The sequence below is a fragment of the Neophocaena asiaeorientalis genome, unplaced genomic scaffold (genome assembly GCF_003031525.2).
Source record: "Neophocaena asiaeorientalis asiaeorientalis breed wild unplaced genomic scaffold, Neophocaena_asiaeorientalis_V1.1 scaffold43, whole genome shotgun sequence".
Classification (NCBI taxonomy): Eukaryota; Metazoa; Chordata; class Mammalia; order Artiodactyla; family Phocoenidae; genus Neophocaena; species Neophocaena asiaeorientalis.
The window spans coordinates 9,428,185-9,454,778 of NW_020173674.1; the positions used below are offsets into that span (position 1 = coordinate 9,428,185).

Sequence of the window (26,594 nt, forward strand, 5' to 3'; positions counted from 1 at the left end):
GCCAGAGTGTTGTGGCCGCGGAGCCTCGCGGGCGGGGCGCGCCAGCCTCGACACGGCCCTCCCCGCCAGCCCCGCCAGAGCGCGGCGCAGCCAATGGGGGCCAAGGCGCTGCGCTGGGATTGGGGCGGGTACGGGGCGGCGGCAGGGGCCGGGGTGCGGGGAGGCGAGGCGAGCGCTGTCAGCGCGATTATAAGGGAGTGAAAAGTTGCCGGCAGACAGCCCGGCGCACGCTCGTACGGCGGCCGCAGCGGCAGGGCGGGGCCGCGGAGCAGCGGGTGGCGGCGGAGGAGGTCTTTGAACGCGGCCTCGCTCCTCAAGAGGTCTCGTTCTGCGAGGTCCCGGCTTCGCGAGGACTTTTGCAGGCAGCCATGGGCGGCGTCGGGGAGCCCGGAGGGGGACCTGCGCAGCTGGGGGCGACGCTGCCCACCTTCCGCTGGGAGCAGATCCGCCCGCACAACCTGCCAGGCGACAAGTGGCTGGTCATCGAGCGTCGCGTCTACGACATCAGCCGCTGGGCACAGCGGCACCCGGGGGGCAGCCGCCTCATCGGCCACCACGGCGCCGAGGACGCCACGGTAAGGCCGCCCACCGCTGGCGGGGTAGAGCCCAGCGCTCGCTGGGGCCTGCTCGTGGGCACCGTGCCCTGCTCCACCGGCGGGGCCTTAACATCCTTCTTACTCTCGCTGACCTTTGACCTCCCGGCCGGGGACCCAGAGTTGGGATCTACTAGCCGGGGCCTGATGTGGAGTAGGGAGACCACATCGGCATGGAGGACCCATACCCCCGGCAGTGGACCAGGGCTGGGCTGGAGCAGATCTGTGCGGGAGGAAGGGTCTCTCAGAGGTGGGTGTGTCATGGCAGAAAGCACTGGCCCTTGCTGAAGGGGCTCCCTGATGCTCTGAGGTTCCTCCTCTCAGTGCTGGCTCTCCCAGACCAGGCTCTTCATGCCGAGCGCTTGCTGGATGCCAGAGGTAGGGCGGGTTCCCCAGGGGCTGGCAAGGATGTGCCATCAGAGGCTGGAGGCTGGGCAGCAAAGCTTGAGCGAGGCCTAGAGGTCTGTGGCTCTCCCAAGAGCTGCTGTAAATGGCTCTGAGGAGCCGTGACTCACCTCTCCTGGGCTAACAGCTGCATGGGGGAGAATTTCGCTAGTCAGGCTGGGTGGGCCTCTTTGGGAAGCACATTCACCCCAGGAACAGGCTGGCCCCTGTGGACCCCAGCTTCCCCTTTCCAGCCACGTTCAGACATGTTTCGGTCAAGGAGGAATGTGGCCTGTCCAGTGGGACCATCTGGTAGAGCAGCAACAGGAATGAGGCTCCTCACCAGCCCCTTTTCCCACAGCCCCCCATCTGGACAGTAGGACCTGGGGCCGTGACACTCTGTCCTTGACCATCCAGAATTCTAGGCTCGTCACACTGGGTACCAGGAAGGTCTTCAAGATTCCAGGGGATGAATCCCTAACTGGCGGAACTTTAGATAACAAAAGCGATTGTGTCCCATCGCAGAAGGGTCAGTGCCCCTGTTGCCAGAAACATCTGCTCTCTGCCCACTGCCTTCTCCCGTGGCTTGCGCAACCTTCCTGGGACTCTTTTAGGGGAAAAAGTGTCTCTTCCTCACTTCCCCAGGAAGCTGAGAGGTTAGGGTCAGAAACCTCCTGAAACTCTAGAAGCTGACCGAGAAAGCCTTGTGGGTCGTGCTGAGCGGCCCGGCGGTGGCCGCGGAGTTGGAGCTGACTGTGGGCCAGGGAGTGTGTGACCGTGTTAGGCCTGTACACCTGCGAACGAGGCATGTGTTTGTGTCCGTGATTATACATGTGTGTGTTGCTGCCAGGGCGTGGGGGGCATGAGGTGCCACAGCCCCTCCCCCCTCAGCCTGGCTGAGCCCTGGCCATCCCTCCAGGATGCTGGGGGCGGCTCCTCTGGCCTTTTTTTCAACCTCTGACCTGTCGGACGGGATGGAGGCTGGCAAGAGGAAGACGATGGAGAATATTTACGAATCGTTTTTTCCTGCTTGGTGCCTAGGTCTGTGCTGGGGGCCCTCCCGTGTGGGAACCCCATTTAGCTCTAGACCCTGAGACACGCCCCCCCCCCCACCATGACAGGTTTCTCACTGATTCATCACCAGTAAGGTCTGTTTTCCCATTTCCATTAAAACACTCTGTCCGTTCCCTGGGGCCAGGTCCCGGCTCTGCCATTGGAGGCTCTGAGGGACCTGGAGCCAGGCATATCACTCCTCTGAACCTCAGTTTCCTCATCTGTAAAGTGGGGACAGCTGGGCCAGACAGTGAGCCGGCTGAGGGCAGGACTGTGCCTTCTCAGCTCCGTGGCCCCAGAGCTGCTATGTAGCTGTTCCTGGTCAGTTTATGTGTGAGTGTGCCCTGCAGACTGTAGAGTGCAGTGGACAGCCATGGCATAGCCACGTCTTTGCTGGGTGACCTTGTCTGGTTCATTCATGGCTGTAACAGGACATGATGTTAGGCCATCTCTTAGCTTCCCCGAGGCCCCAAACCCTGGGCTGGAGTTGCCAGAAATACCTGGTCTGTTCAGGCCAAAGGGGTTGTGAGGAGGCTGGGGTTGGGGGACCCGTCTTTGTCTGTGGTGGGCCCACAGGGCAGAGCAGGGATCAGATCACCCCAGTGCCCTGTGTGGTCCAGCCCAGACCCCAGGCACGCCATCCCCGGCCCTGGCCCAAAAAATGGCGCAGCCATCTTGCCGGGCTCTGTTCCCGCAGCCACCTTTTAGCAGCCCTTGCTGCCCATCAGCTGTTCTCGTGTTCACGCCACAAAAGCCTTCCTGCCAGGAAATGCCCAGAGTTCCTGCGCCGTGAAGTCAGTCTGTGGCCATCCTGGGATACAAAGCCGGGTACCCTGGGGAGAGTGCTCTGGGCCTTGGGCCAGGTTTGTCTAAGAGTCATAGGCGGCCTGAGACTAGTGGAGCCAGCCATGGAGGGGTGAGGCCCAGCCGCTGCCGATCATGAGTTTACCAGGGCTGGGTGCCGAGCACCTACTATGTGCCAGGCTCTGAATTCAGTGCTTGATTTATAGATGCTCCCTCTTTGAATCCTAACGATACCTCTATGGGACAGGTACTGTTACTCCTATCTCCATTTTAAAGATGAGAAAACAGACTCAGAGAGGCAAAGTGACTTGAAATTAAATGATGGGTCTGGGATTTGAATCCACAGCCTGTGCTCTTAACCACCTGCTTCACTGCCACTTAGCTGTTTATTTCAGTTATTCTTCAGTTATCAAATCATTAAATCCAACAGCAGATATGCAACGAGCATATCCTACGTGCCAAACCCTGTTCTAACCTCTGAAGATAAAGCTGTGAACAAAAAAATGTGCTAGAAGGGATTTCCCTGGGAGTCCAGTGGTTAGGACTCCGCTTTTCCGCTGCAGGGGGCACGGGTTTGATCCCTGGTCGGGGAACTAAGAACCCACATGCTGTGCAAAAAAAATAAAAAATAAAAAAATAAAAAATCTGCTAGGAGGATGTTCCTTGGCAGAGGGACCAGCTAGGACAAAGGCTCAGAGGTGGGACTGTACTCCGTGCATTTAAGGAACAGCAAGGCTATCAGCTATCAGCGTGGCTGGAGCACAGCAGTGAGGAGAAGGGCAGGCAGTGTGGTCCAGAGGTAGCAGGGGAAGCAGGACTTTTGTTTTATTCTAAGGGGAGCTTGAAGGGCAGAGCAGGGAAGCCAGGGGAATCTGATATACATTTAAACCGATCCTTAATGAGGAGGGGGAAGGCAGAGCCTCCTAGGAGAAGGGGGAGGCATTAAGAGATGGTGGGGACCTGCCCTCCCCAGGGGAGGCCGCTTGGAAGAGGTGGCCATTCACCCGGGCCCTGGCGTGCAGGTGTGTCCAGGGCAGGGGGCAGGTGATGCTGTGGGCTCAGGCACACCGACAGGAACCATTAGGATTTAGCTCACTGTGGTCTTGAGAAGACAAACTTCAGAGGTAGTCCTAGCGTTAGCCCATTTTGCAGATGACGAGACTGAGGTTGAATAAGGGTGCTTTGAAGGGACCTTCTTGGAACCCTCAAAGGGCAGGGCCTTTGTCCTTGGGCTTGGAGGGTGGGGTTTGTATCTGGGGGTTGGGGAGGGGCAGGTCTGGGCAGATCTGAGGCTATGGAGCGAGGGTGGGGCCGGAGACAGGGGCTGGCCAGGAGCTCAGACAACCTGGCTCCAGAGCTGAGGAAGCCGTGCTCTGCTTCCGCTTACCACGCCAGCTGCCTTGAGAGCTGCCTAAGGGCCACTGCCCGTGAAGTGTGACCCCTCTGGGCTCTGTGGGTGTTTTCTGCAATGTCCCCACCCACCCAGGCCCCTGGTGGGGCAAGAGGGGGATGGCAGTGCCCTGGGGGAGGCGTCGGATCATATGGTGCTGGGCAGGAACTTGGGGAGCAGGGCTGGGGATGCTAGTATCCTAAGCATGCCGGCAGTCCCTCTGCATTTCCTCCCAAGGATGCCCAAGTGGCAGCCATGGGTTTCTCAGGAAACAGCAGCGGGAAAGAGCCAGAGCTCAGTGGTGGGGAGAGGACCCGGGGCCAGAGGGTCTGGCCGCTTCAGGCCACCGCTGGGTCAGTGACACCTGTGAGGCCAAGGGTGCTGGATGGAGGAACCCCCACCACCACCACCACACCTGTCACCAGGGGCACCAGGGGTGCTGGGGGACAGGGGCAACTTCCTGAGGACATCCATCCTTGAGCTGGGCTCTGCTGCTCCAACGGGAGTTGATGCTCATGTTCAGGGCTGTGTGCCCTTTGGCCTCAGTTTCCTCATCTATAAAATGGGGATACTGATAGTGCCTCCCCATTGGCCTCCTGTGAGGAGACCCAGGGAGAGGATGAGAAGGAGCGTCTGACCTGGGCGTGAGATCCTGCTGTATCTTCCCAGCCAGGAGAGGGAGGGAGGAAGAAATTCCTGGGTGTGTCCACTCTCCCATCCTCACAACCCACTGCTGCCTCCTGAGCTGAGGTTAAGAGGAGCAGACCCAGACCACCTGAGCCCCCAGCAGCCCTGCTTCCTTCCCTGCTCTACCCCCTTCCCGATCTGGAACATTCCAGATTCTTTGGAGAAGTGACCAGAAATGCTCCCCGCCCCTACCTTATCTCTGGGGTGGAAGGAGGCTGCCAGCCCCTCCTGTTTCCTAGCCTCAGGCTGGCCAGGACAGTGACCAGCAGGGCGCATGCACCTCCACCCTCCACCCTCCTGCCTCAGGCCTGCGGGCCTGAATCTCACTGGACACCAGGCCCCTCCTAAGTGCTCTGCCCGCACTGACTCAGTCCTCCCAGCAGCTCCACGAGATGGGTATTTGTGGTTCCTGATTTACTGACAAAATAGAGGATGGAGAGGGGGTGCGACCTTGTATGTGGCTCCAGGGCTCAGCTCCTAAGTGGCGGCTCAGATTCCATCCCCTGCAGGCTGGCTCCTGAGTCTCCCCGCTCCCACCCTTAACCAGCTGCTACCTGGAGTTCAAGGCGGGGCTGGGGCAGGGCAGGAGCCACTCTGAGGCTTCCAGGGACTGAAGCAAGGCTGGGTGGGAGCTCTGTCCTGGGAGAGCGGGGACGTCACAGAAGATAGACCTGGATTCGAATCCCAGCTCTGCCACTACAAACTCTGACCTGGGCAGGCCAGAGCCTCTGTTCCCTCACGCGCAAAATGGTTCAGACGCCTGGCTTGTGGGCTCCTTGCCCACTTATGCACACCTGCCATCCTGCCCCAGCTCTGTGCAGGGCTCTGAGGCCACCCCTGTGAACAAGGGCCTGTCCCTGTCAACCGCAGCTTATGTTTAGAGACATCGTTTGAATTCTAAAAGTTTCACCCAACTCTGTTCCAAGAACTAGTGAGAGGCCTCAGTTGCCATCCCCGTGGGAGAGGGTCACAAAGTTTGCACCTATGCCCCTGGGAGGACGTTTCCAGGCGCATCAGGGGTGGGGCCTCCTGCAGTACACTGAAACTTGGTCAGTGCAGCCCCAGAAACCCCAGGACCACCATCCTGACCCCCACAGCCCGGTCTCCGAGCAGCCAGATTCTTGGCTTCTCGGGATGGTGACCAGCCTCGTGATGAGGGCCCCTTCCCTCCACCGAGGAGACCCACTGCCTCCCGTCTGACCAGGAGTGGCCACAAGCACAGTTTTTTTTTTTTTTTTTTTTTTTTTTTAATTTTTTTTTTTTACCACCAGGGAAGCCCACAAGCACAGTTTTACGGTCAGACCAAGTTCTGGTCCAACCGCCACCAAATGGAGCTGTGTGACCTTGGGTAAGTGGCTCAACCTCTCTGAGTCTTCTGCCCAGCTCCTGAATCCTTAAGCAGAGGCCAAAGAGGACTGAGTCACATGGCCCAAGCCAATGTTCCAGAAAAAGCTGTTTGCCGAGGTTTTGGTCTGTGGCCAGGGACCCACCTTGTTGGTACTCAAACGGCAAGCAGCGTAGGCTCAGCAGTGCCCACCCAGCCCCAGGAGCCCGAGCTGCTATCCGAGGACCTGGCACAGCCCCGCGCTTTCCCACCCACCAGCTGAAGGCTTGTCCACCAACTCTGGGATGTCCCTGCCCGGACCTGAGGGGGCACACACCTTCCCTCCTCAGTGCAAAGGACATGCCTGGCTGGGGGTCCCTCGGGCAAGCCTGGCTCTGTCCTCCTTCAGGGCATTTCCAGGCCTGGCTTGGGTGAATCAGGACCAAGGGAAAGGAGTTGGGGAGGGAGAGCTGCTCCCACAGCTCCTCAGCATGGCCCTGGAGCATCTGAGGTCTGCCGGGCGCTGGGGTGGCCCCAGAACAGACACAGAGGTCATGAGAGAGCGGGGCTGGGAGGGAGGAAAGCCTGGGGCCGGAGCCACAGTACACACACCTGCTCTGTGAGTTTGTGCGTGTGCCAGGCTGTGTCTGTCTGGGTGTTCTTGTGGCCTTGCCTGTGCGCGTATTCCCAAGCGTGTCTGGGAGCCTTAGTGGGTCGGTGGTGGTGTCTGCACGCGTGGAGGCGCATCCTTAAGTCAATTCTTCTTTTTTCGGCCGTACCTCGAAGCAGGTGGGATCTTAGTTCCCTGACCAGGGGTGGAACCCGTGCCCGCTGCAGTGGAAGCGCGGAGTCTTAACCGCTGGACCGCCAAGGAAGTTTCTGTGAGTCAGTTCGTAGAGACAGAAAGCAGCACGGTGGTTTCCAGAGGCCGGGGGGAGGTGGAAAAGGTGAGCTAGGGTTTCATGGGGACAGAGTTTCAACTGGGGAAGATGAAGAAGGTTTGGAGGTGGATGGCGGTGATGGTTGCCCCGACAGTGTGAGTACACTTAATTCCACTGAACTGAACGCTTCCAAAAGGCGACGATGGTCCATTTTATGTGTGTGTGACTGTAATTAAAAAGAAAAGAACCTTAGTGCTCTATAGTCCAGAGCCCGAAAGGCCCTGGGGGCGCACCCCTTTGATGTTCCCCCTGGATTTGCCTAGTTCCAGGCAGGAGAACAGACTCGCTCAAGGTCACAGTAAGCGGGGTCAACCAATCACAAGAGCAATTTTCCTCTTAGCTCCCCAGCCAGTGCCACTCCTGCGGCTCCCCAGTAGGCCAGCGCCCGGGCAGCTTCCTGTGGGGCCGGCCTCCCCTCCCCCCCCCCAGGGGTGCTGCCCCTCCATCAAGGCTCTTCCATCGTGAGGGTGAGGTCTGTACCTATACAACCCCTTCCCCTATTATGAGCTCCATATAAGGGCGCGGATGTATAAGGCTGACTTGGAGGGGCCCCAAGTCAGCCTTCACAAGGGCCTAGGTTATCCCAGAAGCTACATCCTCTGAGCCCCCAGGTCCTCAGACTGCCCTGCGCCAGTAAGAGAGCAGGCAGCAAGAAAGGGGACCCCTTGGGTGAGTCCTGCAGGGGTGGCCTTCAGGTGGGAGCTGGAGGGGCCTGAGGTGTTTCTGTCCCCGGGGATGGGACGGTGTGGGATGTCCTGAAGTGAGTACAGGGGCCCTGCTGTTTTAACACCCACCAGGCACTGCTAGGCTCATTAGCAACCAGGAGTCACCTTCCCCGGCCCAAGGGGACCCGCCACTACTCCAGGCACTGCTTCCACAGTTCAGGCTGCTGGCCGGCTGGGGGTTGGCTCTCTCAGAGAGAGCCTCCGAAAGTGCAAAGATAAAAATTGGTTGAAGAGCTGTGAACAGCAATGAGCCAGTGACACCAGGGCTAGATCAGGAAGACTGAGTGAGTCCCAAGCGTGAAGTTCAAGTTTACTCACACTTCAGAACTGCCCGGTGCTAGAGGTCGGGGTCACTTCCTGACCGGCCCCTTTCCACAGCCCTTTATCTTTCCTGGGGTCGCTCTCTTCCTCCAACCCCTTCTCCTGCTCTGCCCCCCGCTCCCATGACAGAGAATCACAGGAATGTTAGATTGTTTATTTAACTTACTGTTTAAAAAACTTGTATTTTCCACTCCTGCTTTTAAAATCAAGTGAGTTTAACTGTTTGAGCATCTTCGGGCTGTGTGGTCCTCGACTGATTTTTTTTTTTTTTTTTTAAACATCTTTATTGGGGTATAATTGCTTTACAATGGTGTGTTAGTTTCTGCTTTATAACAAAGTGAATCAGCTATACATATACATATCAACTGATTTTTTTTTTCTCCCGGTGGCCCAGTGGTCGTCAATTGCAAGTTTCCTCACCCACGTTTTACCCACTGCTTGTGTTTGTGAAAGGTGATTAATCTGATGTTTGTGACCCAGTAGAAAAGCATATGATTTCAAGAAAGCTTTCCAGTGATCTTTTTGGAAAAGTCAAACCCTTTCAGGAAAGGAATCAGAGTCTTCCAGGGAGAACTTTCTGTAAATCCTGATTTATTTTTTTAAATTAATTAATTTTTCGCTGCATTGGGTCTTCGTTGCTGTGCCCAGGCTTTCTCTAGTTGCGGCGAGCGGGGGCTACTCTTCGTTGCGGTGCGCGGGCTTCTCATCGCGGTGGCTTCTCTTGTGGCGGAGCACAGGCTCTAGGCATGCGGGCTTCAGTAGTTGTGGCGCACGGGCTTAGTTGCTCCGTGGCACGTGGGATCTTCCCGGACCAGGGCTCGAACCTGTGTCCCCTGCATTGGCAGGCGGATTCTTAACCACTGTGCCACCAGGGAAGTCCCAATCCAGACTTTTAAAAAATATATTTATTTATTATTGTGGCCGCGCCGGGTCTTAGTTGCAGCATGCGGGCTCTTAGTTGCGCCATGCATGTGGGATCTAGTTCCTCCAACCAGGGATCGATCCCGGGCCCCCTGCATTGGGAGCACAGAGTCTTACCCACTGGACCACCAGGGAAGTCCCCTGTTAGTCCAGATTTTAAAATACCCGACCAAATTTGGGGAAGCGCCCCATGGTGGCATGAAACAGCTGGAGCTTGTTGGGGCACCCAAGGCCTGGGGAGGACCAGGGAGGGCTCACAGGCAAGGCTGACCGGTGTGGTCCTATTTCTGTGACGGCTGAAACACAGCGGACTGCCTGCCTGCCTGCCTGTCTTTCTGTCTGCTCTGCCCTTCCATCAACAGCCCTTCCACTTTGTCTCTGCCTACTGCCTCTGGGTGCTACTCCAGCCGTCTTGTCTGTCCACCTGATTGTCTGCTCTCCTTCAGGATGCCTTCCACGCCTTCCACCAGGACCTCAATTTTGTGCGCAAGTTCCTGCAGCCCCTGCTGATTGGAGAGCTGGCCCCGGAGGAGCCCAGCCAGGATGGACCCCAGAATGTGAGAAGGGCCCTGGTGGAGGCTAAGCCCCCAGTGGGGGGCTGGAGGGGATGGAAGGCATTGCCAGTGGCAGCTTCATTCGAATTATCCCAAGGGGCCCTGGGGCCAAGGCTGGGTCTGCCATCCCTTCCTGGGCAGACAGTTGTAGGCAGAGCTGTAGGGACACCCGCACCAGCGTTTGCCGGGGGACCCCAGGCAAGCCCCTTCCCTGCTCTGGGCTCTGCATCCCCATCTATGATGAGGATTTTGATGAGCTGCACTCTCGGGGTTTTCCCTGCTTCTCAGGTACCCCACACCTTTTATGGGTGGTGGAGGAGCCTTTACCGCCAGCCAGCAACCCAGCTCACACCCCAGGCTGGGCACTCTGGTCCCTCCGTCCCCTTCGGCCACAGACCCACTGGGCCTGACGCTGGGAGGAGTGGCTGTTGGGGGGGGGGCGGTTCCGGGGACGCCTGGGGCCTCCTTCGCTTCCTCGGCTGACCGGCCGTGCCGCCGTGGCAGGCCCAGCTGATCGAGGACTTCCGAGCCCTGCGCCAGGCGGTCGAGGACATGAAGCTGTTTGAGGCCAAGCCCACCTTCTTCGCTTTCCTGCTGGGCCACATCCTGGCCATGGAGATGCTCGCCTGGCTCATCATCTACCTCCTCGGCCCCGGCTGGGTGCCCAGCACCCTGGCCGCCCTCATCCTGGCCGTCTCCCAGGTGACCCCAGCACTGTCTTGCAGACACCTAAACTGACCAACAGACACAGGGCCTGGCACACATGGATACTCGGGACATACTTGCTGAATGAATGAATGAATGACCAGTCCCATAAGTGTGTATCTGTGGGTCAAGCTACAGTTTAAATATGCGAAGGAAGCTCTTTACTTAATAAGCCCAGAGGGAGCCCACGGCTGGGAGCTGGACGGCTGCCACCTACAGCTCCATGACAGACCCGCAGCCCCTGGACCTCCCGAGGAAACTGGCCTACTAGGGTCTAGAGTGGAGTGCCAGCTTTGGGGGTGCCCTGCGAGCTGGGAGGGCTGGCCGGGGCCCGGGGCTCGGCCCCAGGCGGCTCCCTGCCTCGGCTCCTGACCCTGCGTCTCCCCAGGCCCAGAGCTGGTGTCTGCAGCACGACCTGGGCCACACCTCCATCCTCAGGAAGTCCCGGTGGAACCACGTGGCCCAGCAGTTCGTGATGGGGCAGCTGAAGGTGAGGCTGGGGGCAGGTGGTGGGCAGCCAGGGGCTCAGTGGGGGGGGCCGCACTGGGTCTGCCCGAGTGTGCGGTTGCCATGGAGAGGGGGGCGTGGCCCGGCCCCACTCCTGAGAGCCCCCTCCCCTGCAGGGCTTCTCTGCCCACTGGTGGAACTTCCGCCACTTCCAGCACCACGCCAAGCCCAACATCTTCCACAAGGACCCGGATGTGACCGTGGCGCCCGTCTTCCTTCTGGGGGAGTCGTCTGTCGAGGTGCATGGGGGACACGCTCGGGCTGGGCCTGCAGCAGAGGGGAACTGGTAGTCCCTGAACCCCCTGCTGTGGCCCAGCCCCCGACTGTAGCTCCAGGCTGAGCCCCTGCTCTGGGGGTACCCCTTCCCCCTTTCCCAGTTGGCTAGAATCCAAAGTTGCCTTGGCCCCTGGGCCCTGCCTGGGACAAGGAGGGCCTGGAGAGCCGCCCTCCCCAACGGCTGCCTGTCCCCACAGTACGGCAAGAAGAAGCGCAGATACTTACCCTACAACCACCAGCACCTGTACTTCTTCCTGAGTGAGTGTCCGCTTGTCCCCCTGGGGGTGGGAGCCATGCCGGGGCCTGCACGGTCCACCTGACGCTTCCAGCCCCCTCAGCACGGCACCTCCAGGTCTCTCCCGGCCTCTCTCTGGTCGCCCTAGCCTGCAGCCCATGCCGACTTCCATCGCCAGGCCTTTGCCCCAGCCCTTCCCTCTGCCTGGGGTACCTTCCGGCAGAAGGGAGCAACCACAGTCTTGCCTGGAGCTTTCAGAGTTCTTTCCTACCCTCACCGCAGGGCGAGCCAGAGCTCTAGGGCAATCGTTGGGGCAACAAGGTGAGGATTAAAGGGCGCGGATGTATAAGGCTGGTGCCGACCTGCTGAAGAGGCACAGGAGGTGGTGGGGCGAGGACCAGCCTGGAGAGGCTCAGACACGGAGGGAATGAGTGAGGACCGGGCCTTGTGGGTGATGCGGGCTCATCCCAGCAGGATGGGACCAGCACCAAGTGCCGCTGGCCTTCCTGGAGGAGCAGAGCCCCGCCCCCAGCCCTGTGCCCCGCCCCAGCCCTGAGCCCTCTCACGCCCCTCCTTGCAGTCGGCCCGCCGCTGCTCACCCTGGTGAACTTCGAGGTGGAAAACCTGGCGTACATGCTGGTGTGCATGCAGTGGATGGTGAGTGGGGGCCCTGCTCGGGTCCCCTGGGCGTACAGCTGTGGTGGCAGGAGGTGGGGCGTCAGGGGGCAGCCCCTCTCAACCAGCGCAAACAGGTGTGCACCCGTGCAGGGGGAGTGAGTGTGTGCCTGTGTGTGGTTGCAGGGGGAGAGCGGGCGTATGCACAGGGCGTGCTGTGGGTCTCTCACGGTGGGGTGTCCTCCCTGGGGCTGGGGATCCACTGGGCCCCCCCTGCCAGGCATTTGTCTTCCCGGGCAAGGCTTCCCTCAGCCCGCACCCCTGCACGGCACCTTCACCTCCATGGTCAGCCCCCTGAGGCTGGCAGGGCAAGGATCCTATCCACTTACTTGGCTGAGGCACCCAGGCCCAGAGAGGGGCGGTGACGTGCCCGTCCAGGATGACCCAGCTCCCCTTCCTGGCTGCCTCGAGGCCTCTGCCCTCCTCCTCCCTCCTCTACAGGACTTGCTCTGGGCCGCCAGCTTCTACGCCCGCTTCCTCTTTTCCTACATTCCCTTCTACGGTGTTCCTGGGGCGCTGTTCCTCTTTGTGGCTGTCAGGTATGGCCAGGTTTGGCATGGCGGGGTGTGGGGAGCTCACACACAGGCAGCAGGGGCCCCTGACCTCAGCCCTCCATGTCCCCATCTGCAGAATGGGGACAGTACTGTCTCCCTGGGTTGTCGAGTGGCAAGATCCTGGGGGTGGCAGGCCTCAGGGAAGCGGCCCGGCTCACGAGCGGCCCCGGGGGCGTCCCCCGTCTTGAGTAGGGCAACTCTAGCAGCCTGGCAATGGCCCCTGCACCACTCAGCTACTTTAAACACTAGCGGGGAGGGGTTGCCGCAATCCCGTAGTACAGATGGGGAAGCTGAGGCCCAGGTCTGAGTGGTCAGCTGGACGTGGGGTAGCGCCTGAGCCTCCCCTCACAGGGTCCTGGAGAGCCACTGGTTCGTGTGGATCACACAGATGAACCACATCCCCAAGGAGATCGGCCACGAGAAGCACCGGGACTGGGCCAGCTCTCAGGTGGGCAGCAGAGGCGGGGTCCATCCTGGGGGTGGGGGTGGGGTCCCAGCGGAGAGGCCTGGGGGCGCTGATGGGGCTGCCACGGGGTCGGGCTCCGTGCCAGCCCCCTCACGTGTGCCCCGCCCGCTCCTGGCAGCTGGCAGCCACCTGCAACGTGGAGCCCTCTGTCTTCCTTGACTGGTTCAGCGGACACCTCAACTTCCAGATTGAGCACCAGTGAGCGCGGGCCCCGGGGGCCCACGGGGGTGGGAGTGAGGCCTGAGCCTCTCTGTCCAGTCTTCCCCCAGGGAGGCCGAGACGTGAGCCCTGGATTTCCTGGAGGGCCCGGGAGAGGTGGTGAGCGGGGCCCGGGGGGTGATGGGTGGGTGGGGGTGCCAGCACACGCTCTCCCCGCCCCCAGCCTCTTCCCCACGATGCCGAGGCACAACTACCGCAGGGTGGCCCCGCTGGTCAAGGCCCTGTGCGCCAAGCACGGCCTCAGCTACGAGGTGAAGCCCTTCCTCACCGCCCTGGTGGACATCATCGGGTAAGGGTTCTTTGCTCACGGTGGCTCCCTGCGGGCCCCTGCCCACCCTCGGCCTGGTCAGCCCCGTCCTGAGCACCCACCTGGCTCTCTGAGCTCACGTGGGCTCCTCTGTAGAAGCTGGCATCCAAGGCCTTTCCGATCAGCCTTTCTGCCCTCAGCCCGTGACCTCCCTTCCCAGTGTCCGCCCACGTAGCCAAGGTTTAGGGAGCACCTACCATAGGCCCAGGCCCTGTCCTTGGTGCTACAGATACATCAGTGAGCAAAACAGGCTGACATCCCTGCCTTCCTGGAGCTGACATCTGAGCCGGGGGAAACAGAAAAAAGGCAGTTAAAATAAGTAAATTACAGAAAATGTGAGAAGGGCAGAAGTGCTTTGGCAAAAAACAAAACAAAACCACAAAACCTGAGGGTGGGGGCAGGAGAGGGACTGGGTGGTACAGGCAGGGTTGCAATTTTTAGCGGGGTGGCACGGTGGGTGGTATTAAGAAGGCAATGTGTGAGCAAGACAGGGAGGAGGGGAGAGGGCTGGGCATGGAGAAATCTAGGGGAAGCAGATTTGGGGCAAAGGAATAGCCGTGCAAAGGCCCTGAGGCAGGAGTGTGCTAGGTGAGTGGGAGAGTTGCTGAGTGGAGGAGGGGCACGATTTTGGAAAGATGCTCTGACTGTGGGAATGTACTGATGGGGCAGAAAGAACAGAGTGGGGGTTCCTGCAGCTGTCCAGGGATGACATGGCTTGGCCCTGATGGTAGCCTTGGCCGTGGGGAACAGAGGCTGGATTCTCAGCCAGAGCTCTTCCACCTCTGTGCCTTAGCACATGCTGTTCCCTTTACTTGGATGCCCTTCCTTCTATACTGGTGTTGGAACACCTACTTCTCCTTTTTTTTTTTTTTTAATTAATTAATTAATTTTTGGCTGTGTTGGGTCTTTGTTGCTGCGCGTGGGCTTCCTGTAGTTGCGGTGAGCGGGGGCTACTCTTCGTTGCAGTGCGCGGGCTTCTCACTGTGGTGGCTTCTGTTGTTGCGATCACGGGCTCTAGGTGCGCGGTCTTTAGTAGTCATGGCTTGCGGGCTCTAGAGCGCCGGCTCAGTAGTTATGGCGCGCTGGCTTAGTTGCTCGCAGCACGTGGGATCTTCCTGGACCAGGGCTCAAACGCGTGTCCCCTGCACTGGCAGGGGGATTCTTAACCACTGCGCCACCAGTCCCACCTGCTTCTTCATGGCCCTTCCCAGCCCAATCCTTGGGGCCACTGCCACTTGGCATGGCCCCTTTAGGACACCTGGCGTAGGGTTTCCTAGCAAGTTCTTGATGTTTCTGGTTCCTCTGCCTGATGTCAGGCTCCTGGTGGGCAGATTCCGAGCCTCAGCGGGGCTCAGCAGGAGAAAGCAACAGGGAGAGCTGGGTGAAGGAGAGACAGGCCCACCCTGGTTCCTGCCTGGACTTGGCCTTGGCTGCCCCCCTCCCGACTCAAGGTCTAGGTCCCGCTCCAGTTAATGAGCGTGTAGCCTCCTCTCCCAATCCTCCCCTCCAGCCCCACCCAGCTGCCGGCCCCAGGGGACAGGGACTCACCGGGGAACAGGAACATCTCTACTCGCACTCATCGTGGGGGGAGGGGGTTAATGTTTGCACTTGAGTCCCTTACCTCTCCCTGCCCCCCGCCTCCCAGGTCCCTGAAGAAGTCTGGCAACATGTGGCTGGAAGCCTACCTCCACCAGTGAAGGCAGCGGCACCCAGGGCCCCAGCGCCACCCAGCCACCCAGCCGGGCTCCCCCACCTGCCCCCACCTTGCCCTGCCTCAGCCTGAGGACACTGCCCGCCGTCCTGGGCCCCCTCCCCGCCTGCTCCACGACCCTCAGGCCATGGCTCTAGACCCCACGGGACCAGGGCTGGGGGCACGGTATATAAAGACACACGGTGAGCATGGCATGTTTTCCTAGCGCAAAAATTTAGGGAAAAAGGTTATTTTTATATAAAAACAAACCCAGATATATTATGGAGTAGAGTATTGAATTTGCTTGAATTTTGGAGCTGGAGTTCAGATCCTTGGGCCATCATGGTCTTGGTGGGGCGAGGGGGTAGTGGTGGATGGTGGCTTTCCGAGTTGCGCTCCGCTCTGGGTCAGGGAGCTGGCATCTGCCTTGGGCTCAGGTCACCTGAGGGCCTGGTCCCTTCCTGTTCTTCACCCACTCACCAGCAACCTCGGCAGATCACGCTGGGCTCACCTCACTTACTCCTTTGCACAGTGGGACAGGGGCTGGCAACAGATGGGGCCTCAGAGCTGAGCGCCATGTCTGCAGGCGCCCCCGGGGGGCACAAGAGGCACCCCTGTCCTGGATCTGCACTGGTTTCTTACAGCCTCAGTCTCAGCGCTGAGGGGCCTCAGAGGACCACGGGCAGTGGGTCCCCTGCTGATCTCCGACCCACACTTGGCATCACACCTGTGGAGGTGCAGCTGACCATGCTCAGTGACCTCAGGAGGTGATCCTGGATCCCCCCAGTGCCTGCCCGGGGCCAGGTGCTTGCCTGCAGTGAACCATTCAGGCGGGACCCCTGGGAAGGGGCTGTTTCCATCCCTAGAGTCTGAGAGCACAGCGCTGTCCTTCACTAATAAGCCTTGGGCTCCTCATCTGGAAGATGGGTGTGGTTGGCCTGGGCCTGTGGTGTTTGGACACTTCTGGGGAGGGATTTGAGTTGCCTCTTGGGGCTTCCTGAAGGTGGGAAGAAGGGCTTCCTCTGCTCCCAGTACACACACACTTCGGCAGCTCCAAGCTGAGCAGAAGATTTCATTTGAAGAAATGTCAGCTTAAAAAAAAAAAAATTGAAATGCTGAGCTAGAATTTCTCCGAGGGACTTTCTGGAGTGGGAGCCGGCATCTCCCCACCAGCTGCAGGATTGCTCCCCACTCTGTCTGGGCTCCCATGGCCCCAGACTGGGTTCCCTACAGGAGGTGGAAGAGGTGCAGGTACCGCAATTCTTGTCCAGTCTTTCCAGGGACCACCCAGCCCCACCCTGACCCCCTCCATGCAGCTTCCACCCCCTCTTCTCTGGAATCAGGCAGCCAAGGGGAAGACCTGCCTGTGCCTGGACTCTAGGCTGTGACCTTGGGGAAGTTATGCAATCTCTTTGAGTAATGGTATGACCTCCTAGGGTGATGGAAGATCAAAGGGATGCTTTGAAAAAAAAAAAAAAGGGATGCTATGTAGGGCTCTTTGCTTAGGGGTTCCAGCAATAGGGCTTAGACATTTATTTTTAAAATGTTCTGCACAGAGTCCATGGCCCTGGGGCCATCACCTGCTCTCACCTGAGAAAAGCACTTGGCTGCCTCCAAGCCTGTTTTGTCCTTGAAAGGTACTTCCTGCCCTGAGAGCAAATCCTTGTGTCTAGGGCAAGTCCCACTTCCAGGGCCCCTGCACAGGCTGTTCTCTCTGTGGGAGTCCCTCTTCCTGTGGTCACCTGCTGACTCCTGGTGCCTTGTGGGCCCTGGGATGGCAATCCCCCTCGGCAGATGGTCAGTGCCTTTCCTGCAGTGACTCTGATGCCCTTATCAGGGAAATGCTAACACACTAGACTCGGGGACAGCGGGTGCCCACCCAGCGGGAACGCTGAGCCGGCAACGCCCCCCAGAGGTACCTGGAGTATCTGCACCAATGTGGGGCAGGCCGAGCTCCGTGCTGCCCCTGGTGGTGGCTGAGGGCAGTGGGCCCTCACAACTGCAAATGGGTAGTTGCCTAGTAACTTGCTGAAAAGACCATTGGGAAGGCCCCCTGGCCTCAGTTAGCCACCCCACTCCCTATTGCCTGATATCCTTCACTGGTGGGTCATCTTTGCCCTTGTCCCTCTCTGTCCCCCATGCTGGAACCCCTGAGGACAAGTCAACCACCCCTCTCCCTAGTTGAGTTCCCCCTTCTATGTCTATAGGTTTCTTATGCAGTCACGGGGCCTGGGCTGGGTCTGTACAAGGAAGGAGGGAAGGGCCTTGGCGGAAACTCTAAGAAAGGCCGTGGCCCTGCTTTACAGTCTGCAGTCTTGGGCCCAGAGGAGAAGCAAAACTCCTTAGGGAAGCCATGCCTTTTGCCCGCTTCAGTCAACCAGCATTTAATCAGAGTCTTCTGTGAGCTGGCCTGGGCAGATGGGGGAAAAGGAGATTCACAAGACCCAGCCCCTGCCTGTAATGTTGGAAGCAGCTGGTAGGTCTTTCCCGCCCCACCCCAACCCCACACACGTCCTGGAGCACCTGGCTGCCTCCATCTCCTTGGCCCTTTCCAAGCCCCTGGTACCTGTCACTAGTCCTCCTGGATACTTGCTCTTAAACCAGATAATTTGGAAGAAAGACCCAAATGCCTTCAAAACTCGAGATGTATTTATAATAGCAGAGGACAGTAGAGACACGACCTTTAAGTCCTAGCCTGCTAGGTGTTCTCTTGTTCTCTTTATGCACTGGCTAGTGGTTCCAGATCTGCCTGGGCCCTGCCTTCCCCCTCCAGGCCTCGGTTTCTTCATAGATGGTGTAGGTACCCTACTGGATCCACAGCTAATCATTTCCATCTCAGACTCAGACCAGGGGTGAGAAGCTGTGTTCTGTCCAGAGGGGCACACCTCTCCAGGGACGGCGTGGCTGGGACAGCGTGGCTGGGACAGCGTGGCTGGGACAGCTGAGGAGTCCCCGAGGCACTGTGTCACACAAGCAGTAGCCTGTCACTCCTGAGGGCTGTCTGTGCCCAGTCTAGGTGGCTGCCACCTCCACCCTGCCCCTCCCACCAAAGGCCTCCTCTCTCCTCCCAGTGGGCCAAGAGGGTCTGAGTGTCCCACTGGATGCCTGAGGAACTTGTCAAGCCAGTGACCACCTCTGGGGCTCCAGGTCCACAGGCTGCTCTGCCAGCCCCTCCTCTGGGCCCGGTGCCCAGCACATGTCCACGCCACCCACAAAGCTGATAGCCTTATCAGGGTAGCCACCTGCCACGGGTGAGCCCTTATCCCCTCCACAGGGACTAACTCCCTGCGTGTCTCCACCCCGTCCACCCAGCCGCTGGGCCTCTCAGGAGCAGTCTGACATTTGGCCTGATGGGGTGGGAAGAGCCCATGGTCTGGGAAACGGCCCTTCCCTGGCGGCGGTGAAGGACATGCCAGGCGGAGTGCAGGGTGAAGAGCTGGGCTTCAGCTGCTGCACCGGGTGCCCTCAAGCCAGTCCTTTCCCTCTGGCCTCAGCCTCACCTGTGAATGGAGGTTTGGTCCTGTGACCACTCAGGGCCTTGCACGTTAGGGTGTCATGCCTTTGGCAAGGGGTGGGGATCAGAAACCCACGATTCTGGGTTGGGCAAGAGCCTCAGCAGTCTGGGGACAGGAGGGGCGCTTGGACAGAGCAGGTATGGGTGTCCCCAGTTTCTTGCCCCAAAGGTAGTACATCAGGGCAAGGTGGGGAGTTGGAGGGGGGGGAGAAGTCACAGAAGATCCAGGTGCCCATCAACCTGGGCCAAGTGCCCATCAACCTGATGCCCTCAGAGCCACCACTCTCCTCCCCCTCCTGGGATCCTGGTTGTCACTGGTGATGGATGCTGGACTTACAGCCGGCAGGGGTACAAAGGTGTGTGTGTACTCTACCATCCTGCGAGTCAGGATGCGAGGCCCAGCCCAGGTAGGAGGCAGAACACAGGCACAGGTAAGAAGGATGAAAGGCCTGTTCCCCAATGTCTCCCAGATTTGAAGGCTTCTAGTGGGTGTCCAGGCAGGGCAAGGCCAAGGGCTCACAGTGTTGGGAGATGACAGCATCCTTGGAGCCCTGTAGCCCACTGCCTTCTCTGTACAAATGGGGAGACTTCAGCCTTGAAGGCTGGGGCGGGCAAAGGACTCACCCAAGGCCACTCAGTGAGCCAGGGCTGGGTCTCTGCCTCTTGGCTCGAGGCTTCTGGAATCCTAGGTCCTACTCCACAGGCTGTGCCCACTGGGGAATCACACACACACCCTACCTGGATCAGCTGGCTGTCCCTGCCCGCTATACTGAGGTCACAGGCAAAGCAAGAGGGAGGGCAAGTGTCTACTCTGGAGCCTCCCCAGCCCTGCTGGGAGGAGGTGCAAGCCCAGGTGGGGAGCCTCTGGGATTCTGGCCCCCGTGAACCTCTTGGTTCTTCCCTGGCACAGCCAGCTTGACCTGCCAGCTGAGCCAGCCCAGAGCAGGGTCATCAGAGAGCAGTGTGGGAGCCACTGGGAGGTAAAAACTGTACGAGTGCCCCTGGTGCGTTCCTGTGGACTCTTTCCAGGCTTGGGGACTGAATGAGCCACTGCACGGGCACAGCGGCCACAAGACATCTGGTCCCCAGGGCTTTCCTCAGCCCCTTGAGACTCTTTGCCCCCAGCGCTCGGTACAGTGACCAGAAACGGGTAGAGGGGAATCCAGCAGAAGCCAGCTGATGTGGGCCTGTGGGCAGACAACTGCTCCCTAAAGGAGGAGGGGGATGGGGAATGAGGATGTCAGGAGGTGGCCTGTGCCAGCCCCCTGCTGCCCCCCGGAGACCTTCCGGAAAGCCTCACTCCGGTGGTGGTGGTTTTGCGGGAGCTGCCGAGAGTCCCCAGCCCCCAGGAAGAGGAAGGAGGGCTCATTTATTTGGGCCATTTGTCCAAAATTCCTGGCCTGGAGTGCACTGCGGGGAAGGGGAGAGGAAGTCCTCTCCCGAGCAAAGGTGTGGCGGGGGGAGGGGGCTGGGGAGGGGTGGACAGAGGGAAAGGGCTCCCAGTGCAACATGGGCCCCCTCCTCCACCCTCCACCGACATCCCACCTGGCATCAGCATGCAGGACGCGGCCAGTGCTGATCACGGAAGTGAGAATAAAATCACTTCATTTATTTCCAAAAATGTAGGGGTGGGGAAGCAACATGATAAAAATTAAGATCAGTTCCCTATGGATCCATTCTGCCCCAGGGGAGGGACAGCAGCTCTTCTGGCCAGTGTGTTCTCAGTGGGAGGGCCGCAGGCGGACCCTCGTTGCCATGGCAACCTGAAGGTCCATCACCAGCCAGGGCGGGTCCGTCCTGGCTGGCCAGCGGCTGGTTCCTGTCCCGCCCTCCCCTGGAGCTACATAATGGTTAGTGGGTTAATTTCCAAATGCAGCAGCTCTGGATCCTCCCAGGGGCACCAAGCTCCCCACCCTCCCCTCTCACTTTCCTGTCCCCTCAGCTGTCTGGCCTCCAGCCCCAACCCCTCCTTGTCCCACTAGGTCCCCCCCAAACCCCCGGCTCCTCAGGGTCACCTCCTCCGGGACTCCTTCCTTCTCTGCCTCCCAACACTCAGGGCCACCATGGCCTCAGTGAGTGAGCCCAGCTCAACCCACTGTGGGGCCTGGGGAGGCTGCGGGGGGCGGCTGGTAACAGGCAGACTGTCACATGGCCCAGTCCCATTGCCACCCCCGTCAGAATTCATCCTGTAGCAAAAGGTTAAAAAACCAGGAAAAGACATGACAGCATAGAAGACGGTGAAAGAGAGTGTCCACGCGGGCAGCCCCAACCTGGGAGGGGCTGGGACGAGCCCCCGGGCTCCAGTGCCCGCTTGCAGCTTGTGGGACCCAAGTCTGCACGGGCCAAGCAGCCAGGGACTGGCTGGCACTGCCTGGTAGGTAACGGAGCACTCTGGGGAAGGGTCTGATTGCTCCGGAATTTTAGGCCTCTCAACCAGGACACACATCTGAACAGGGATGGGGGGACAGGGCTGAGCCTACAGGCTGGCTGACCCCTGACCTGGCCAATGCTTCTGCTAAGCCCATCTGTGGCACTGCCCCCTTGGACCCAAAGTCCCAGGCTCTGGAGCTGGGAAGCAGCAGGATGGAACTGCTCGAGCCCTGGGTCAGAGGGCTCCAGTGGGGCCAGGAGGACATTTCCTTGGGCCCCGAGGCCTGAGCTGGCTGCGCTACAGGCACAGGGAGCCTGGCGTCAGGGCCCAGGGGCTGAAGACATCTGAAGAGAAGGTGGGACCTGCAGGGACGCCCCAAGTACCGATCCTGGCGGTGGGAAGGAGACCCAGGCACAAAGCACGCCACCCCACATAGGGGCAGACGGTGGGCGGCCATCAGGGAGGGTGGAGCCAGGCTTGCAGGCTCAGGGAGCCGTCCTGCTGGCTAGGACCCAGCCCTGCAGACCTCAAGAGCATCTGAGGGAGAACAGAAAGTGGTGTGAGGCCTGGAGGCCAGGTGCAAGGGGGTGGGGGCCACAGGCTGCACCTGTGCACCTCTGGTCTGGCAGATGCTTAGGGGCAGAGGGTAATGGCCAGGCTGGAGCCACCTGGCTCTGCTCCTAGGTGGGGAGAGCCGGGCTGACCGGGCAGGCCCCAGGAGGGAGGGTGCTGGGGGAGGCGCAAAGGCAGCGAAACCAGAGAGCAAAACAGGAAAGACCGAACCCAGAGTCTGTGAGCCAGCAGGTACCACAGCCTCATGAGAGCCCCCTGAACCAAGTCCCACCCTTCCCTTTGGCCACCATCCCCACCTGGTCCCCCTTCCCCATGGGCACCCGGAGGGCTGCAGCTTCATTTGTGGAGGTAGGCGTCCAGCCACAGCTGCCCAGACTGCCTCAGGGACCTGGGAAGAGAGAGGGATAGGGACAGTCAGGGACCAGGGAGCCTCAGGAAGCGGGGGGCTGGGAGCATGGGTGCCTCCTCTCAGCTCTCAGCCAGGGGCCCGCGGGCCTGCTAGCTCAGGGCTCCCCGGGAGACCCCTGTGGAAGGACCAAGGGAAGGTCCTCATCCAACCCACACAGAGGCCAGGCAATTCCTAGCGACAGAGGGGCCGGCTGGGGGCTCCTCTTGTCACCCCTGTCTTCACCATGGGTGGTCCCAGCTACATGCCTCTCAGTCTCCCCCCGTGCCCCACGGACCTCAAGGGGCGCCAGCACCCGTGCCCGCCAGCCCTTACCTGATGATGTCCTGCAGGGCCCGCAGCAGTGGCTTCTGCTGGTACTCAATGCCATGCTTGGCGCACAGGGACCTCACCAGTGGGGCGACCTTGTGCAGGTTGTGCCGGGGCATGGTGGGGAAGAGGCTGGGGAGAGTGCGGGGGGCCGGGCGTGAGGAAGCACCCACCTCCTCTCACAGCCCACTTGGAGGCTGGCCGGGCCCAGGGGACCCCGTCCATCTCTCCCTATGTGCCCACAGGGGCGGCTGGCATGTGGAGGGGGAGGGCTGGGCCTCGGGTTCCCTGGCAATAAAGGGACCAATCACCTGCCCTGCTAGGCTCACGGGATCAAGGAAGATGCCAAGCCACACGTGCAGGGGTGGGCGTCACTATACCATGTGGCCCAGGGCAGGAGAACCCCTCTCCAGGCTTCGGGGGGGCACTGGGGTGGAGATACGCTCTAGGGTCGGTGGGGGGGCCTCACTGGGGAAGAGAGAGGTAGTCCCCAACTGCTGCCCTCTGCCGGGGAGGCTGGTAGCTACTTCCCTCCACTGTATGGCCTCCACCCTCCAGCCACTCCCACCTCCCCGCCCACGCCTGCGCTCACTGGTGCTCGATCTGGAAGTTGAGGTGGCCGCTGAACCAGTCATTGAAGAAGGACTGCTCCACGTTGCAGGTGGCTACCAGCTATCAGGGAGAAGGGGGATGAGTGGCCAAGAGCCAAAGCACAGAGGGCCCCGTCTCCTTCCCACGAGGCCCAGCCTTACCCAGGGGTCTCACCGCCCTGCCCAGATTCCCCACTGGTCCCTCCAAAAGCTCCCCGCCACTCTCTCTTGCCCAGCCCTGTTCCTCCCAGCGGAAGGACACAGGCAGCCCCAGGAAAGTGCAGGACGGCGCCGGGCCCACTGGGCAGCCACGTTCCCAGGAACCAAGGACATGGACCTCGGGTCCAGGCTCCGCAGGGCCCCGGTGGCCAGCTCTGGCCACCCTCACCTGGCTGCTGAACCAGTCACGGTAGGGCTCCTGGTCAATCTCCATGACGATGTGGTTCATCTGCGTGACCCACACAAACCAGTGGCTCTCCAGGAACCTGGAAGCGAGCTCGGCTCAGCACTGGAGCCCGGGGAATCGGTGGGAACAGAGCCTCCCTCCCGACCCCGCGCAGCCCAGGGCGGGTGGTGGCTGGAGTGAGTGCAGCCCCTGATGAGGGGCCGGGGCAGGAAGTGGGGACCTCTGAGCCTTTCCTCTTGGGGGCCTCGCATCAAAGCCCCCATCAGTGCCAGTGCTCGAGGGGCCCAGGGATTATTAACCAGCAAAGCGCAGGCACCTGATGAAGTTGAGGAAAATGATGGCTCCCAGGACACCATAGAAAGGGATGTAGGTGATGAAGAAACGGGCATAGTAGCTGATGGCCCAGGCCAAGTCCTGCGGAGAGAAACAGTTAGGTATGGGAGTGTCCCGCCCGCCCCCCGGTACGGCTTCCCGACCACAGGTGTGTGTACACAGCACCTCCCTCTCACTGCTGGGCCAAGGGGGCCAAGGAAGTTCAACAGGCCTCCGTGAAACTGGGCACCAGGCCCGCTGAGGACGCGACGCCTGCCGGTGCAGGCTGTGCACGACTGTCTTTATGTCTAGGGAAATGCTGAGTGTTTTAGCAACAGGAAGGGGGCTGCAAGCTCTGCATTTAGGGAAATAAACAGGGATGGGGACCAGCAGATGCCGGCCCTGGGGAGGGGCCGGGGGTCAGCAGCTCGTTCATGGTCCTGGGGATTCTGAAGGTGCGTTACCATCTGCGCGCACCCCTGACACCTGCAGGTTCACAAACTGCTCATCCACCTGGGTCTCCTTCCCGGACATTCACTCCAGCACAACAAAGGCCAGGGACACCATCCATCGCCCGCCTCTGGGCCCTCCCAGCAACCTCTGACACTGCTGGCCCTCTTCGCATACCTGATTCTCCTCCTGGCCCCTCTTCCTCTCAGCTCTCCTCCCTTCCTGGGCAAGCACCTCCCGCAGCTGCCCCAATGGCTCCATAACCATGGCAACCAGAGAGACCATCTTAGCTCCAAGCAGACTCTATCTTTCCCTGCTAAGCCCTCCCATCCCACCCAGATCAGCCCACAGGGATTGGGGGCCACTCTCTTCTCAGCCACCCTGACCCAGCCTGTTCCCACCTCAGGGCCTTTGCACTGGCTGTTTCCTCTCCCTCATCACTTCTCCCAGACACTCGGCAGGGTAGTGATGAGAGCAGAGGCTCCTGGTCAGGCTTCTGGCCATTAATTAGCGCTCCACCCTACTCTGTGTAGCCGTAAGTAACTTTCTGAGCTGTGCCTCAGTTCCTCCATCTGCAGGATGGGAAGAGAACACCCCCACACACCCTGAGATTCTACATGGCTTGAAGGTGTTGCCACAATAAGCACAGCCCACAAGTCTGAGCTCTAAAGACTCCAATCTGGTCTCTGCACCACTTTGCTACCACAGAGACTTTCCTGACATGCAAGCTGGACCACGCCACTGCAATCCTCAAAGCCATCACGGGCCTCCTTCCCTGCCGGGGGACAAAGGATAAAATCCAGCCCTTTAGTAGGCCGCACGGCCCTCACATGCCTGCCCACCGACCTGGCCTCATCCGCAGCCCGTCTCCCACAGCCAGGCTGTGCTGCAGTGTCTGTGTCTGGCTGCATCCACCTGGAAGCTCCTCCCCTTGTCTGCTCAGCAAACTCATCCTTCAGACGAGCTCTGTTCAGTTAAGCTCCACAAACACTCAGTAAATGCCCTCTCTGTGTCAGGGACCGAGTGAGGTGCTGGGGGCAAAAGGAAGTCCTTCAGAGCCCCTCGTCTGGAAGGACAGACTTATACAGAGATCCCTTCAACATCATATGGAAGGGGACACATAGTTACAGGGGTGATGGGAGTGTGGCGTGACGTCCCGACCCGATCCTGATTTAGGAAAGGCCTCCGTCAGGAGGTGGTGCCCACGCTGGGCTGGGATACGCTGGACGTCAGCTAAGCAAAGAACAGTAGGATGGATGTTTGCAGAATGATGCCAATACGAAGAAAAGCCCAGAGAAAAGACCGGGCAAGGGCTGTGTTTGCATACAGATTATATGCTCCATATACCCCAGCCCAAGCGCTCGAGGTGGAGGCGGGAGACCAAGGCCAGGTCACGTCCGCCTGGGGGGGGCTGGCCTCTACCTTGCCGGCAATGAAGACCCACTGAGAGCTTTAAACAACAAGAACGTGGTCCCATCTGGACCTTAAACTGGATCCCCGCCAACTGGAGGTGGGGAGATTCGGTTATTCCAGTAGCTCAGGAATGAAATGACAGAGGCCCAAACCAGGACCCACGGCACTGAGGAGGAGATAACAGATTCCAGAAATATTTAAGAGGCAGGGACAGCTCCACCTGGGGACTGCTTGGTCATGAGGAATCTGGGCTGGTCCCTGGTGTGGGTGCCATCAGCTGGGGTAGAAAGGGGTTGGGGGGAGCGGCTGGGGAGGGGATTCGAAGGGCCAGCGGTGGGCGGAGGGCAAGACCTCAGGACCGAGGTGGTCTAAACATTCATTTTAATTCCTTGTCTGTGTACACGCAGTGCAGTAGTATGTACATATATATTAACGGAGGTGTGTGCTTACGTATTGTGCTGGGCGATACATGACTATGGGACCACTGGTTTCACAGGTAAGGGATGAAGGAGATGCAGGGAAACAGAGGTGGAGGAGAACCAGCAGAGGCGGCACTTGGAAGCTGACAGGGAGAATTTTAAGAAGGAGCCGTAAGTGGTATCGGATACATCGGACCTCCAGGAAGTTGAGGCCTGGGAAACATCCCCAGGATGTAACCACTGGCCATGCTGGCTGGCATTTGGGGCTGGATAATTCTCAGCTCTGGGGGGCTGTCGTGAGCATGGTAGGATGCCCACTAGAGGCCAACAGCTCTCCACCCCCCCCTGAGTTGTGACGACAATCAGAAATGTCTCCCAGGACTTCCCTGGTGGTCCAGTGGTTAAGACTCCGAGCTTCCACTACAGGGGGCACGGGTTCGATCCCTGGTCAGGGAGCTAAGATCCCGCATGCCGCATGGCGCGGCCAAAAAAAAAAAAAA

General features: G+C 59.7%; 2 protein-coding genes across 3 annotated transcripts in view; one reads left to right on the forward strand and one right to left on the reverse strand.

The window, feature by feature from the left end:
• Positions 1 to 163: 163 nt before the first annotated feature.
• Positions 164 to 15,613, forward strand: FADS3 (fatty acid desaturase 3). Its single transcript, XM_024748578.1, has 12 exons — positions 164 to 575; positions 9,590 to 9,700; positions 10,202 to 10,399; positions 10,791 to 10,892; positions 11,026 to 11,148; positions 11,383 to 11,443; positions 12,001 to 12,077; positions 12,537 to 12,634; positions 13,001 to 13,097; positions 13,234 to 13,313; positions 13,498 to 13,623; positions 15,287 to 15,613. Exons 1-12 carry the CDS (start codon positions 369 to 371, stop codon positions 15,336 to 15,338), a joined length of 1,332 nt encoding a protein of 443 aa, XP_024604346.1. The 5' UTR covers positions 164 to 368; the 3' UTR covers positions 15,339 to 15,613.
• Positions 15,614 to 20,847: 5,234 nt separating this feature from the next.
• Positions 20,848 to 26,594, reverse strand: part of FADS2 (fatty acid desaturase 2) — a 34,728-nt gene continuing 28,981 nt past the window's right edge. The window contains exons 8-12 of one of the 2 annotated variants that reach the window (XM_024748576.1): positions 23,817 to 23,914; positions 23,483 to 23,579; positions 23,097 to 23,176; positions 22,511 to 22,636; positions 20,848 to 22,177 (exon numbers count right to left, since the gene is read on the reverse strand). In XM_024748576.1, coding sequence (XP_024604344.1) covers positions 22,126 to 22,177; positions 22,511 to 22,636; positions 23,097 to 23,176; positions 23,483 to 23,579; positions 23,817 to 23,914 — 453 coding nt within the window. In that variant the 3' untranslated portion in view covers positions 20,848 to 22,125. The remainder of the gene's footprint in view (positions 22,178 to 22,510; positions 22,637 to 23,096; positions 23,177 to 23,482; positions 23,580 to 23,816; positions 23,915 to 26,594) is intronic. The other variant, XM_024748575.1, reaches the window with a different exon arrangement.

Bases quoted from the DNA above. Each gene is read 5' to 3' on its own strand.
- FADS3 (XM_024748578.1), top strand. From the start codon at position 369: ATGGGCGGCGTCGGGGAGCCCGGAGGGGGACCTGCGCAGCTGGGGGCG. The intron at 576-9,589 runs GTAAGGCCGCCC...GCTCTCCTTCAG, and splicing joins ACGGCGCCGAGGACGCCACG to GATGCCTTCCACGCCTTCCA. The intron at 13,314-13,497 runs GTGAGCGCGGGC...CCCCGCCCCCAG, and splicing joins AACTTCCAGATTGAGCACCA to CCTCTTCCCCACGATGCCGA.